Raw genomic sequence first — 12,764 nt, forward strand, 5'->3', positions numbered from 1 at the left:
GGTAGATACAACGATGCATCCATCGGTACTACTATGGTCCCTATCTTCATTTCCCTGCTCATTGATCAGATGAGAGGTACTTCCCATGAGTCCCAAACTGCATGGGTAGGATGCCTCGACAAGAGAACTTAATCAATCCCGTCCTCACAGGAGAACTCATCATCCTGCTACAATTGTCATGGAGAACACATCATCTAGACCTCACAGGAGAACTAATCATCCTGTTACACAAGAGAGAGAATCATCCTATCCCACAAGCGAGCGAATCATCTTGTCCCACAAGCGAGCAAATCATCTTGTCCCACAAGAGAGCGAATCATCTTCTCCACGGGAGAGCGAATCATCCTGTCCACAGGAGAGCGAATCATCCTGTCCCACAAGAGAGCGAATCATCCTGTCCACAGGAGAGCGAATCATCCTGTCCCACAAGAGAGCGAATCATCCTGTCCACAGGAGAGCGAATCATCCTGTCCCACAAGAGAGCGAATCATCTTGTCCACAAGAGAGCGAATCATCCTGTCCCAGTGCGCACCACCAGGGGAGGGTGAGTCACTCGGTGGTCGTATGTTGCTCCAGTAAGAATCGCAAGCCCCCAGAGCTCTCAAAGCTCAATGTATGCACCATGCAGGACCCTTGTACAAGGGTCTCTTGACAACTCCAAGTCGTTCGGGAAAATCACAGATTTGATCTTTCCCTAGGGCTTTGTCAAAATGTCAGCGACCTGTACATCAGTCTCAATGCGATGGAGCCTCCTTGCTCATCGACTTACCATACCCTAGATAATGTAGTATCTAATGTCTATCTGCTGGAGCAATCGTCGAATACAGGATTCCTCAATAATTGAATCCCACCTCTGGTTGTTACAGAGAATCACAGTGGTATTCATCATGTGTACAAACAGCTCAATGAAGAGCTTCCCCAACCAGGCAGCTTCATACGAGATCATACTCGTAGATATGTATCCGGTCTCGGCGGTGCTTATAACAACCAACTTCTGCTTCCTGCTCATCCATGATATCGAAGAAGAATCCAAACAGCACTAAGAAGTGCTCCAGTGATCCTTCACACTGCTTGCCCAATCAGCATCCGTATAATCATGCAGTTTCATATTTCTGGCAGTATATCTCAATCCATGAGAGATTGTGCACTGAAGACATCTTAGAAGATTCTTGGCACCAATCCAGTGAGGCTCAATCAAATATGATCTCCTCGTGCTAACTGCAAAACATATGTCCGGAATCCAACTCCCTCTTACTTCTACAAATGAGAGGGTCTGCACCTGTCAGAAATAGTTCGTCAGCGTAAGGTGTCGGTATGAGAGGTCTATCATCCACAACCTTCGGATAATGGTTTGGATAGGTTTCACTCCTAGTGAATCTCAGCTTCATCAAACAGCTATTAGTCCCCTCATACTACGCCTAGGGTGCTTTGCTTCAAGCCATAAAGGGCTTTCTTCCACCTATATACATGAGATTCTCGTTCATGAATCTCAAACTTCACGGGTTGATTCAAGCCAGTGGACGTGCTACATGAGGGGAATGGTCCCCTTGTAAGATTTTCCTTCCGTACATCTCAGACATGTACTTTCATGCTCTTTTTGAATTCAGGCTTCCTTGTCACCATCTGACTCACAAACCTCCGGTGCTATGTGTCAATGGACATGGTCCCCAGTGGGCTTCTTGTAACTTAATACAACCCTGAACTCAAAATCATCTTTGCAAATTCTATTTTCAAACACATACCTTTCCATCGACGAATGCCACCTTAAAACCTTCGACTTCCATTCCCGGGGTTCCTTGCTTCCTTGAAGAGTTGGCCGTGTCCTTGATGACCTGCATCTCTGCCATTCGAACACTCCTTCGCATAAGGGCTGAACTTATAATCAAGACATCTGCCTTTCCTTCCAAACTTCCCAATGAAGTGATATTTAGTTAGGCCATCAAAAGTTCCGCTGCGCCATTCTGATAATATGTTGTGCGTCGACTGCACCCTATGTGAATTATGAAGAACCCATTGATCCTTCCATCTTGTCCCAACTGTCTTTGGTGATTGCTCTTTCACTCTTGCTTGGGCATTGCCTTCACCTCAGCTCTGATACCATGTTAATTTTAGGTATGTTCTATGCTAGAGCAATTTATTTAAATTTTCACAGTTAGCAATCACATCAGTATTAAGATAAACTATAGATAGAACATAAATATAAATCGCAGAAGACAAGCCAAGACAAGAGGACACAAGATGTGGCGCTAGCTAGGGACAAACCCCACAATGTGGGGAAACCCTTGATCAATTCTTCTTTTATGTTCTTCAAAGTTCAACAGAGAAAGTGAGAGAGATAGTACATTTACAATAAAAGTCAATCACTTTGACTTTTGATATCGTCATGAGATCAGTTGACGACATATTGCTTCAACTGATTCTCTAAGGTGACTCGTTCACCTATCATACATAGTGTTGCATCTCGTCTATTTGCTGCACATTACCGTGTGACACCTTGTTGTATTGTCACATGTGTTGAACCTTGATGACTGAGCTGCTCTCATCTTCTTCCTGCTCATCATGTTGCATCTTCCATGGTCTTATTCATCATCAAGCTGCCCATGCTCATGATCTCATTCATCATCATGTTGCCCATGCTCATATCATCATGCATCATTATGCTACCCATGCTCATATCATCATGCTCCTTATTATGTTGCCCATGATCTCATACATCATGCTGCCTTCCTTTGGAGACAGATGCTCTGGTTGTTTCAGCAGTTCTTGGTAGTTCCGGCGTTTCCGGCAGTTCCGACTTTTCCGGCTTTTCCGGCGTCTCCAGCTTTTTCGGCAGTTCCACCTTTTCCAACAGTTTTGGCTTTTCCAGCAGTGCTAGCTTTTCCGGCGTTTCCGACTTTTCGGGCAGTTCCAACTTTTCCAGCAGTTCCGGCTTTTCCGGCTTTTCCGACAGTTCCAGCTTTTCCGGCTTTTCCGGTTTTTCCAGCAGTTCCAGCTTTTCTGCTTTTCTGGCAGTTCCTATAGTTCCGGCTTTTCCAGCTTTTCCTTAGGATCTCTCCTCCTACTAAAACCCAAAGACAAGTAGAGAGAGAAAGAGATCCAAGTGTGTGTAGAAATGACTTGAAGTCCTCTTCTATTTATACTAAAACGTAGAGGTTGAATAGACATGACTGTTGGGCTTCTGAGCCTACATAAGTTGCTGGTCGACTTAACAATTTGTCCGTAACATAAATAAATTCATAACTTCATAAATACTTATCGGAATCGGATGATCTTTAGATCAATCCTACACCTCTCAATGAGAGAGATCCAATAAAAATATCAGCTGCCATAAATAATATGACCCACATGGAGTTGGCCCTAGTTGCCAATTTTAACAATCCCTCTCAACTAGGGAGAACTCCATCCGCTAATCCATATGTCCAACTGTACTATTTCTGCCATCAGTGCCCTGCACTGCTCTGCTCAACTCTGCTGGCTCTACTCTGCTCTGTTGGCTCTTCTTTGCTCTGCTGGCTCTGCACTGCTCTGCTTAGCTTTGTTGGCTCTGCTCTGCTCTACTGGCTCTGCTCTGCTCTGCTGGCTCTACTCTGCTGAGCTTAGCTCTGTTGGCTCTGCTCAACTCTGCTAAGCTCTGTTGGCTCTACTCTCCTTAGCTCTATTGAACTATGAAGAAGAAGAATTGATCGAGAATGTCTCATACCATTCTCCATTGACCCGAAGTCAGTCTCAGAGTGCGTACCACTGGTCCCAGACCAGTCTCTACTGACCCAAAGACAGCGTCATAGTGGGTACCACTTGTCCCAGACTAGTATCGCAGTCTCAGAGAGTCTACCACTGGTCCCAAACCAGTCCCAACCGACCCGAAGTCAGCGTCATAGTATGTACCACTCTCACTGGTCCCAGACCAGTACTACACTGACACGAAGTCAGTCTCAAAGTATGTACCACTGGTCCCAGACCAGCCTCAACCAACCCGAAGTCAGCGTCATAGTAGGTACAAATCCTACCACTAGTCCCAGACCAGTATCCCAGTCTCAGAGAGTGTACCATTGGTCCCAGACCAGTCCCAACCAACCTGAAATCAGCATCATAGTATGTACCACTCTCACTAATCCCAGACCAGTACTGCACTAACACGAAGTCAGTCTCAAAGTATGTACCGCTGGTCCCAAACCAGTCTCAACCTACCCGAAGTCAACGTCATAGTAGGTACAACTCCTACCACTGGTCCCAGACCAGTATTGCAGTCTCAGAGAGTGTACCATTGGTCCCAGACCAGTCTCAACCGAACCGAAGTCAGCATCATAGTATGTACCACTCTCACTGGTCCCAGACCAGTACTGCACTGACATGAAGTCAGTCTTAGAGTATGTACCACTGGTCCCAGACTAGCCTCAACCGACCCGAAGTCAACGTCATAGTAGGTACAACTCCTACCACTAGTCCCAGACCAGTATCATTGATCCCAGGTTAGTGAAGGTCATACCAGCATAGGGAGTACGGTAGATACAACGATGCATCCATCGATACTACTATGGTCCCTATCTTCATTTCCCTGCTCATTGATCAGATGAGAGGTACTTCCCATGAGTCCCAGACTACATGGGTAGGATGCCTCGACAGGAGAACTTAATCAATCCCGTCCTCACAGGAGAACTAATCATCTTGCTACAATTGTCATGGAGAACACATCATCCAGACCTCACAGGAGAACTAATCATCCTGCTACACAAGAGAGTGAATCATCCTGTCCCACAAGAGAGCGAATCATCTTGTCCCACAAGAGAGCGAATCATCCTGTCCACAGGAGAGCGAATCATCCTGTCCCACAAGAGAGTGAATCATCTTGTCCACAGGAGAGCGAATCATCCTGTCCTAGTGTGCACCACCAAGGGAGAGTGAGTTACTCTGTGGTCGTTTGTTGCTCCAGTAAGAATCACAAGCCCCCATAGCTCTCAGAGCTCAATGTATGCACCATGCAGGACCCTTGTACAAGGGTCTCTTGACGAATCCAAGTCGTTCCGGAAAATCACAGATTTGATCTTTCCCTGGGGCTTTGTCAAAATGTCAGCGACCTGTACATCAGTGTCAATGCGATGGAGCCTCCTTGCTCATCGACTTACCATATCCCAAATAAGGTAGTCTCTGATGTCTCTCTGGGGGGGCAATCGTCAAATACAGGATTCCTCAATAATCGAATCCCACCTCTGGTTGTTACAGAGAATCACAGTGGTATTCATCATGTGTACAAACAGCTCAATGAAGAGCTTCCCCAACCAAGCAGCTTCATACGAGATCATACTCGTAGATATGTATTCGGTCTCGGCGTTGCTTATAACAACCAACTTCTGCTTCCTGCTCATCCATGATATCAAAGCAGAATACAAACAGCACTAAGAAGTGCTCCAGTGATCCTTCACACTGCTTGCCCAATCAGCATCCGAATAATCATGCAGTTTCATATTTCCGGCAGTGTATCTCAATCCATGAGAGATTGTGCACTGAAGACATCTTAGAAGATTCTTGGCAATAATCCAATGAGGTTCAATCAAATATGATCTCCCCGTGCTAACTGCAAAACATGTCCGGAATCCAACTCCCTCTTACTTCTGCAAATGAGAGGGTCTGCACTTGTCAGAAATAGTTCGTCCGCATAAGGTGCCGGTATGAGATGTCTATCATCCACAACCTTTGGATAATGGTTTGGATCGGTTTCACTCCTAGTGAATCTCCGCTTCATCAAACAATTATTAGTCCTCTCCTACTACGTCCGGGATGCTTTGCTTCAAGCCATAGAGGGATTTCTTCCACCTGTATACATGAGATTCTCGTTCATGAATCTCAAACTCCACGGGTTGTTTCAAACCTGTGGACCTGCTACATGAGGGGAATGGTCCCCTTGTAAGATTTTCCTTCGGTACATCTCAGACATGTACTTTCATGCTCTTTTTGAATTCAGGCTTCCCTGTCACCATCTAACTCACAGACCTCCGGTGCTATGTGTCAATGGACATGGTCCCCAGTGGACTTCCTGTAACTTAATACAACCCTGAACTCAAAAGCATCTTTGAAAATTCTATTTTCAAACACGTACCTTTCCATCGACGAATGCCACCTTAAAACCTTCGACTTCCATTCTTGGGGTTCCTTGCTTCCTTGAAGAGTTGGTTGTGTCCTTGATGACCTGCATCTCTGCCATTCGAACACTCCTTCGCATAAGGGCCGAACTTATAATCAAGACATCTGCCTTTCCTTCCACCCTTAGATCCAAACTTCCCAATGAAGTGATCTTTAGGTAGGCCATCAGAGGTTTCGTTGCGCCATTCTAATAATATGCTTTGCTTCGACTTCACCCTATGTGAATTATGAGGAACCCATTGATCCTTCCGTCTTGTCCCAACTGTCTTTGGTGATTTCTCTTTCACACTTGCTTGGGCATTGTCTTCACCTCAGCTCTGATACCATGTTAATTTTAGGTATGTTCTTTGCTAGAGCAATTTATTTAAATTTTCATAGTTAGCAATCACAACAGTATTAAGATAAACTACAGATAGAACATAAATATAAATCGCAGAAAACAAGCCAAGACAAGAGGACACAAGATGTGGCGCTAGCCAGGGACAAACTCCACAATGTGGGGAAACCCTTGATCAATTCTTTTTATATGTTCTTCAATGTTCAGCATAGAAAGTGAGAGAGATAGTACATTTACAATAGAAGTCAATCACTTTGACTTTGGATATCGTCATGAGATCAGTTGAAGACATATTGCTTCAATTGATTCTCTAAGGTGACTCGTTCACCTATCATAGTGCTGCATCTTGTCTATTTGTTGCACATTACCATGTGACACCTTGTTGTACTGTCACATGTGTTGAACCTTGATGACTGAGCTGCTCTCATCTTCATGCTGCATCTTCCATGGTCTTATTCATCATCAAGCTGCCCATGCTCATGATCTCATTCATCATTATGTTGCCCATGCTCATATCATCATGCATCATTACGCTGCCCATGCTCATATCATCATGCTGCTTATTATGCTGCCCATGATCTCATACATCATGATGCCTTCCTTCAGAGACAGATGCTCCAGCTGTTTCGGCAGTTCCTAGTAGTTTCGGCTTTTCCGGTAGTTCCGGCTTTTCCGACATTTCCAGCTTTTCTGGCTTTTCTGGTATTTCCGGCGTTTCCGGCTTTTTCCGCAGTTCCGAATTTTCTAGCAATTCCGACTTTTCCGGCAGTTCCGGCTTTTCCAGCTTTTCCAGTGTTTCCAGCTTTTCCGACTTTTCCGGCGTTTCGGGCTTTTTCGACAGTTCCGACTTTTCCGGCTTTTCCGGCAGTTCCGACTTTTCCGGTTTTTCCGGCAATTCCGGTTGTTCCGGTTTTTCCAACTATTCCGACAGTTCCGGCTTTTCCGTCAATTCCGACAGTTCCGGCTTTTCTGGCTTTTTCGGCTTTTCCTTAGGATCTCTCCTCCTACTAAAACCCAAAGAAAAGTAGAGAGAGGAAGAGATCCAAGTGTGTGTAGAAATGACTTGAAGTCCTCTTCTATTTATACTAAAACGTAGAGGTTGAATAGACATGACTGTTGGGCTTCTGAGCCTACATCAATTGCTGGCTGACTTAACAATTTGTCCATAACATAAATAAATTCATGACTTCATAAATACTTATCAGAATCGGATGATCTTTAGATCAATCCTACACCTCTCAATGAGAGGGATCCAATAAAAACATCAGTTGCCATAAATAATATGACCCACATGGAGTTTGGCCCTAGTTGCCAATTTTAACATATTCAAGCGACAGGCAAGGGCATTTCCTCTCTATTTTTTTGCATTTGTATTACAGCAGTTTGCATATGCATTTCTTTTACAAATTTGTGCATTTTTTGTTTATTTTTTACAGTGTTCATGGCTCAATCAAGACCAGCAGGTAAGCAGCAAAGGAAGGGGACGAATGTGCCCATTGGAGATGCCCCTCCTCCCCAATTTCATCAGAGTCTGCTGCAAGTATTCCCTCTATTGCAAGTAATCTGGAGGAAAGACTTCATCCTAAAGGCAACATTGAGAAATATCCCTTGTAGAAATATGTCACGAGAGAGGAAGGGCCAAGCAGCAAGATGAAGGGAGGAGGCAAATTGAATTGGAGATGCAACTTTTGCCACAATACTTTCACAAGCACATATTTCCGTGTGAAAGGCCATTTGTTGGCTTTACCAGGTTGTGGAGTTGGAGCTTGTACAAAAGTTCCTTTACAAAAGAGGAAAGAAATGGAAAGAGAGTTCAATGTTGGTATGGCAAATGTGGTTGCAAAATAAAAATAAAAAACCAAGAATGATGACCCCCTTCCATTTTTTAGGAAAGGCAACAACAAATTCCCATTTGAGAGTTCTAGTGGGGGACAAGCAGCAAAAAGAAAGGCAATTTCACTTGGTCCAATGGACAAGATTTTTCAAAAGGAGAAACGGGAAGAGCTTGATCTCACCATTTCCTTTTTTTCTATCAAAACTTCATATCCTTTAATGTTGCACGCTCACCTCTATTTATTGAGATGTGTCGAGCTCTAACTCAAGGGGCTCCATCATGGTATGTGCCTCCTGGTTCAGAGAAGCTTAGAACCACATTGTTGACAAAGGCAAAAAAAGAGGTGCAAAAAATGCTTGAGCCTATTAAAGCATCATGGCCAACATCTATGGCTAGCATTGTTTCTGATGGATGGACAGATCCAACACGACACACACTCATCAACTTCATGGTGTCTTCCTTGAATGGTCCAGTTTTCTTAAAAGCAATGGATACACTTGGAGAATACAAGGATGCACAATATATGGGTGAGTTGTTTATTAAAGTTATTGAAGATGTAGGTGTTGATTCTTGTGTGTAAATCATTACAGATAATGCAACTATTTGCAAGGTTGTTGGCATGATTGTGGAAGCTAAATATCCACAAGCTAGGTTGCACGAAACGGGGAAACGGGTACGAGTTTTCGAAACGGGAAGCAATACGAAACGCAACCTCCCCAAATTTTGGAAATGGGGAAACGCGAATATATATATATATATATATATTAAAAATATTTAAATATATATATGTATATATATGTGCAATCATAAAGCATAAATTATACATTATAATTCATTACATTTAAACATTAAGATTAAATTTACATCACATTTACTCATGAATGATCACATAATGAAAATAAAAATATCGGAATATCCAAAAGCAACCTTTATTATATATCCAAATCTCAAAATCAACGTTTATTTATATTAATATATGAAGCTGCAAGTACAATAAAGACTATAAGGCTACAAGAACTATAGAGACAAAAGACTAATCCTCATCATAACAATCCTTATCAAAAATAAAAGGAATACAATGCTCAACAGTGGATGGTGGTGCTGAAGAAGATGATGTGCCAATTCCACTTCCAGACTCGGCCTCAATATTCAGGGCAGCAAGAGAGAGATCCAAATCAGGATTTTCTACATCCACATCCCATTCTTTAGAAGGACCATTGTTGTATTCTGGACCCCTACGAGATGCAAGGCGAAGGTTGGAGTGCACATAAACAAGATCCTCTGCCTTCTGTGAGCCCAACCTATTGCGCTTCACAGAATGAATAAAACCATAAGTGCTCCAATTACTTTCTGTTGATGAAGAGCTTGCCACTTGTGAAAGAATACGAATGGCAAGGTTTTGCAAATGTACACCATTTGCTCCATGACAAATCCACCACCTAACTAGATTCATGGTGCTTCTCTCCTCCAAAGCTGATATATCTGCATAATCATCTATTCCTGCAGCAAAACTGTGAAATTCCTCCTTTACCTCCCTGTGTAGATGAGAAGGAAACATTCTCATAAGGGCTTTTTTCACCCCATTAGCAACTTCTCTATCCTTATGGGGTGCCTTCCTCTTCCCATTGCTTTGAGAAATAAGCTCCTTATCATAAAATTTGGGGTTCAAAGCATGTGCTAAAGTGTGCAATGGAATGTTGAAATTGTTCCACCTATCAACAATAATTTTTTTGACCAAACCAGCGAAATGATCATCAACAAACAAAAGTTGTGGAGACTCTTGCGAAATGATTTCCAAAGTTTTCTCAACCATGGAATCCATGCCATCATATACCTCTCCTAAGAAAGGTTAGTCAGTGTCAGCACTCCGAAGAAGCTCAAATGCAGGGGTTGTGAACTTTAGCAAGAAATCTACCTTGCTCCACCAATCCTCTTCAAGGCACAATCTACGCACCATAGATCCCCGCTCTGAATCTGCTTGTCTCCACTCAATCCAAAGTTGACTCACCACCATAGAAACTAATGCATGCTTAACCTCAACAAGGCGGCGCAACATCAGGAAGTTTGAGGCATATCTTGTCTCAGCAACTTTTAACAACTCCAATTTGGAGTACTCTCAAAATATGGCCTGAGATTGGTGGTGGTTGGTGATGAATTTGACAATCTCCCTTGCTTCCCCTGTGAGTTCCTTTATCCAGGAAACTTTGTTGTCGATCTCCTCTAAGATCAGATTTAGATTATGGACAATGCATGGTGTCCAAAAGATGTGGTCATACCTCCCCTCAATAATTAAACCTGCAGCTTTGCAAACTGGTGCATTATCCGTGATAACTTGCACCACCTTGTTAGGCCCTATTTGTTCAATAGCTTTTATAATAACATCAACAATGAACTGTGCATCTTTCACCTCTCCTGAGCAGTCTTCTGCCTTGATAAACACTGCTCCTTTGGGGGAAGTGGCAATGATATTTATCAATGGTCTGCACCTTATATCTGTCCATCCATCTGAGACTATGGTAACCCCAGAGCTACTCCAGGAAGATCGAATTGGAGCTAAAATATCCTCCACAAGCTCCTTCTCATTTTTGACAAGCTGGGTTCTGACTTTCTTATAGTTGGGCCCCTTGTACCCTTGAGGAGCTTTGTTAACTACCCTTATCGTTTCAGGATATGATGTGATTAGTGACAGGGGGCTAAGAAGCCCTATTCTTGGTGGGAAAATCATGGGGCAACAAGCCCTCCTCTATAGCAGTTACCCATGAGGCTCCTCTCTCAGGTGACTTCATCCTCTTGTTGCGAGAGGAATTGGAGCACATATGGGAACTTGTATAGTGTTAAGAAGAGCAGGCTTGAGCAATCCAAGGCAGAGACAATGGTGTATGTGCACACCAACCTTCATCTTATTTAGAGGCAAGGGGAAGGGTGGTTGAAGGAAAACACAAAGATGTGAGATGTCTTTCCTAATGATATGGGTCTGAACAACAATATTGAGTTGGCATTGGCCAACATCGATCACAAAGCCTGTTAGATTTGATGATGGTGATATTGTAGAGGGGTCATCCTCCACACCAACAGATGCAGAGGCGACTGTGGATACAGGGGAGGAGAATGCAACAAAGGAGAGCAGTGGTGACCATGATGATGAGGACAGTGATGCTGATTTTGATGATAACTATGAGGATTGATGACTCATGAATCATGAGCTACCTACTGCCTTGAGGCTTGTATGCTTGCAGTTGTTTTGTATTTTTCTATTTCTATTTGCCATTGGCATTGCACTACCTATGTAACACATTTTTCTTTTGATGACTTAATGAGAAAACTACAACTGTCAGTGTCTTTATATTACTATCTTGTCTTTCTCCTATTGGATCATTGATGAATTGAATATGTATTATGAATCATGATTTATCATTTATGAATTTATCATTTATCATTTATCATTTATGTGACATGTCACGAATTACAATTGTATTTGAATTTTGCATGTACTATGCATGCTATAATGTTACTAACTTACTTTGTAAATAGTAAAACTTACATCTAGATGAAGATCTATGTTTGAAATCATTGAATTTGTATCATGAACAAGAATTTGTGTAAGAAATATCTAATTTTTAATATATATATATATATATAACGTATCCAAACATGTCATGTTCCGGGGGGTTAACATGTCTGGATCCGACACTCAAATCCCCATATCCGACGAATTCTGAATCCACGTGTCAGGTTACTTAGCTGGTCATCAATGGCTATGGCATTAATGCCACAAGCATCCCCAACAAACATACTTTCTCAAAAACCTAAGACTCGTTTATAGGTATGGTAATGATAGAAATGCTTGAAAGTTAATATATAATTCCGATTATTAATGCTTTAATTAATGTAAGGGTATGTCAGGGGCATGTAGGAACAATTAATTCTTTACAGTCTTCTCAAAAGCAAGCTGCATAAATATACAACTTTACCTTGAGATAGTGATATCAGTACTTGCACGTGTGATATCAATCAGCCCATCATCAAAATCACTAAGGCTGCAGCGATCTATCCATATGTGCCTTGAGTTTGGCTTTATTTGAATCCCATCAACATCATGCCCCCGGCCACCTTCAAATTCCAAATTGTTTATGATGACATGTTCACATTCTTTCAGTTGCAAGCCCTTGCCCATCAACTTTATCCTTTGGCCACGTCCATCAATTGTCTTGTAAGAGGAAACTCTCAAATATGATGACAGCTGAATTGTTCCTGACACTTCAAAGACAATCCAAAGAGGTTCCTTTTGCTTGCAGCCTTCACGAAGAGTTCCAGGGCCACTATCTGCATAATCAACAAACACCTTGTTAAATTCCTCTTATACTTCAATAACAATTTTCTATATACAATGATTAAATATGAAGTACAATCTTTGCATATGCTCGCAATGTATCGTCTTGACTACAATATTATAAA

At 42.5% G+C, this 12,764-nt stretch overlaps 1 protein-coding gene across 3 annotated transcripts in view; it reads right to left on the reverse strand.

Annotated features, from left to right (window-relative positions):
* Window positions 1–12,764, reverse strand: part of LOC149189534 (putative pectate lyase 4) — a 215,617-nt gene that overhangs the window by 144,604 nt on the left and 58,249 nt on the right. For all 3 annotated transcript variants that reach the window (XM_089411829.1, XM_089411830.1, XM_089411831.1), the window contains exon 2: window positions 12,281–12,632. In XM_089411829.1, the coding sequence (XP_089267955.1) occupies window positions 12,281–12,632 (352 nt within the window). The remainder of the gene's footprint in view (window positions 1–12,280; window positions 12,633–12,764) is intronic.

Source organism: Pinus tabuliformis, chromosome 3_1 (genome assembly GCF_031772625.1).
Source record: "Pinus tabuliformis cultivar Carrire ecotype Pingquan chromosome 3_1, CPIR1, whole genome shotgun sequence".
NCBI lineage: Eukaryota > Viridiplantae > Streptophyta > Pinopsida > Pinales > Pinaceae > Pinus > Pinus tabuliformis.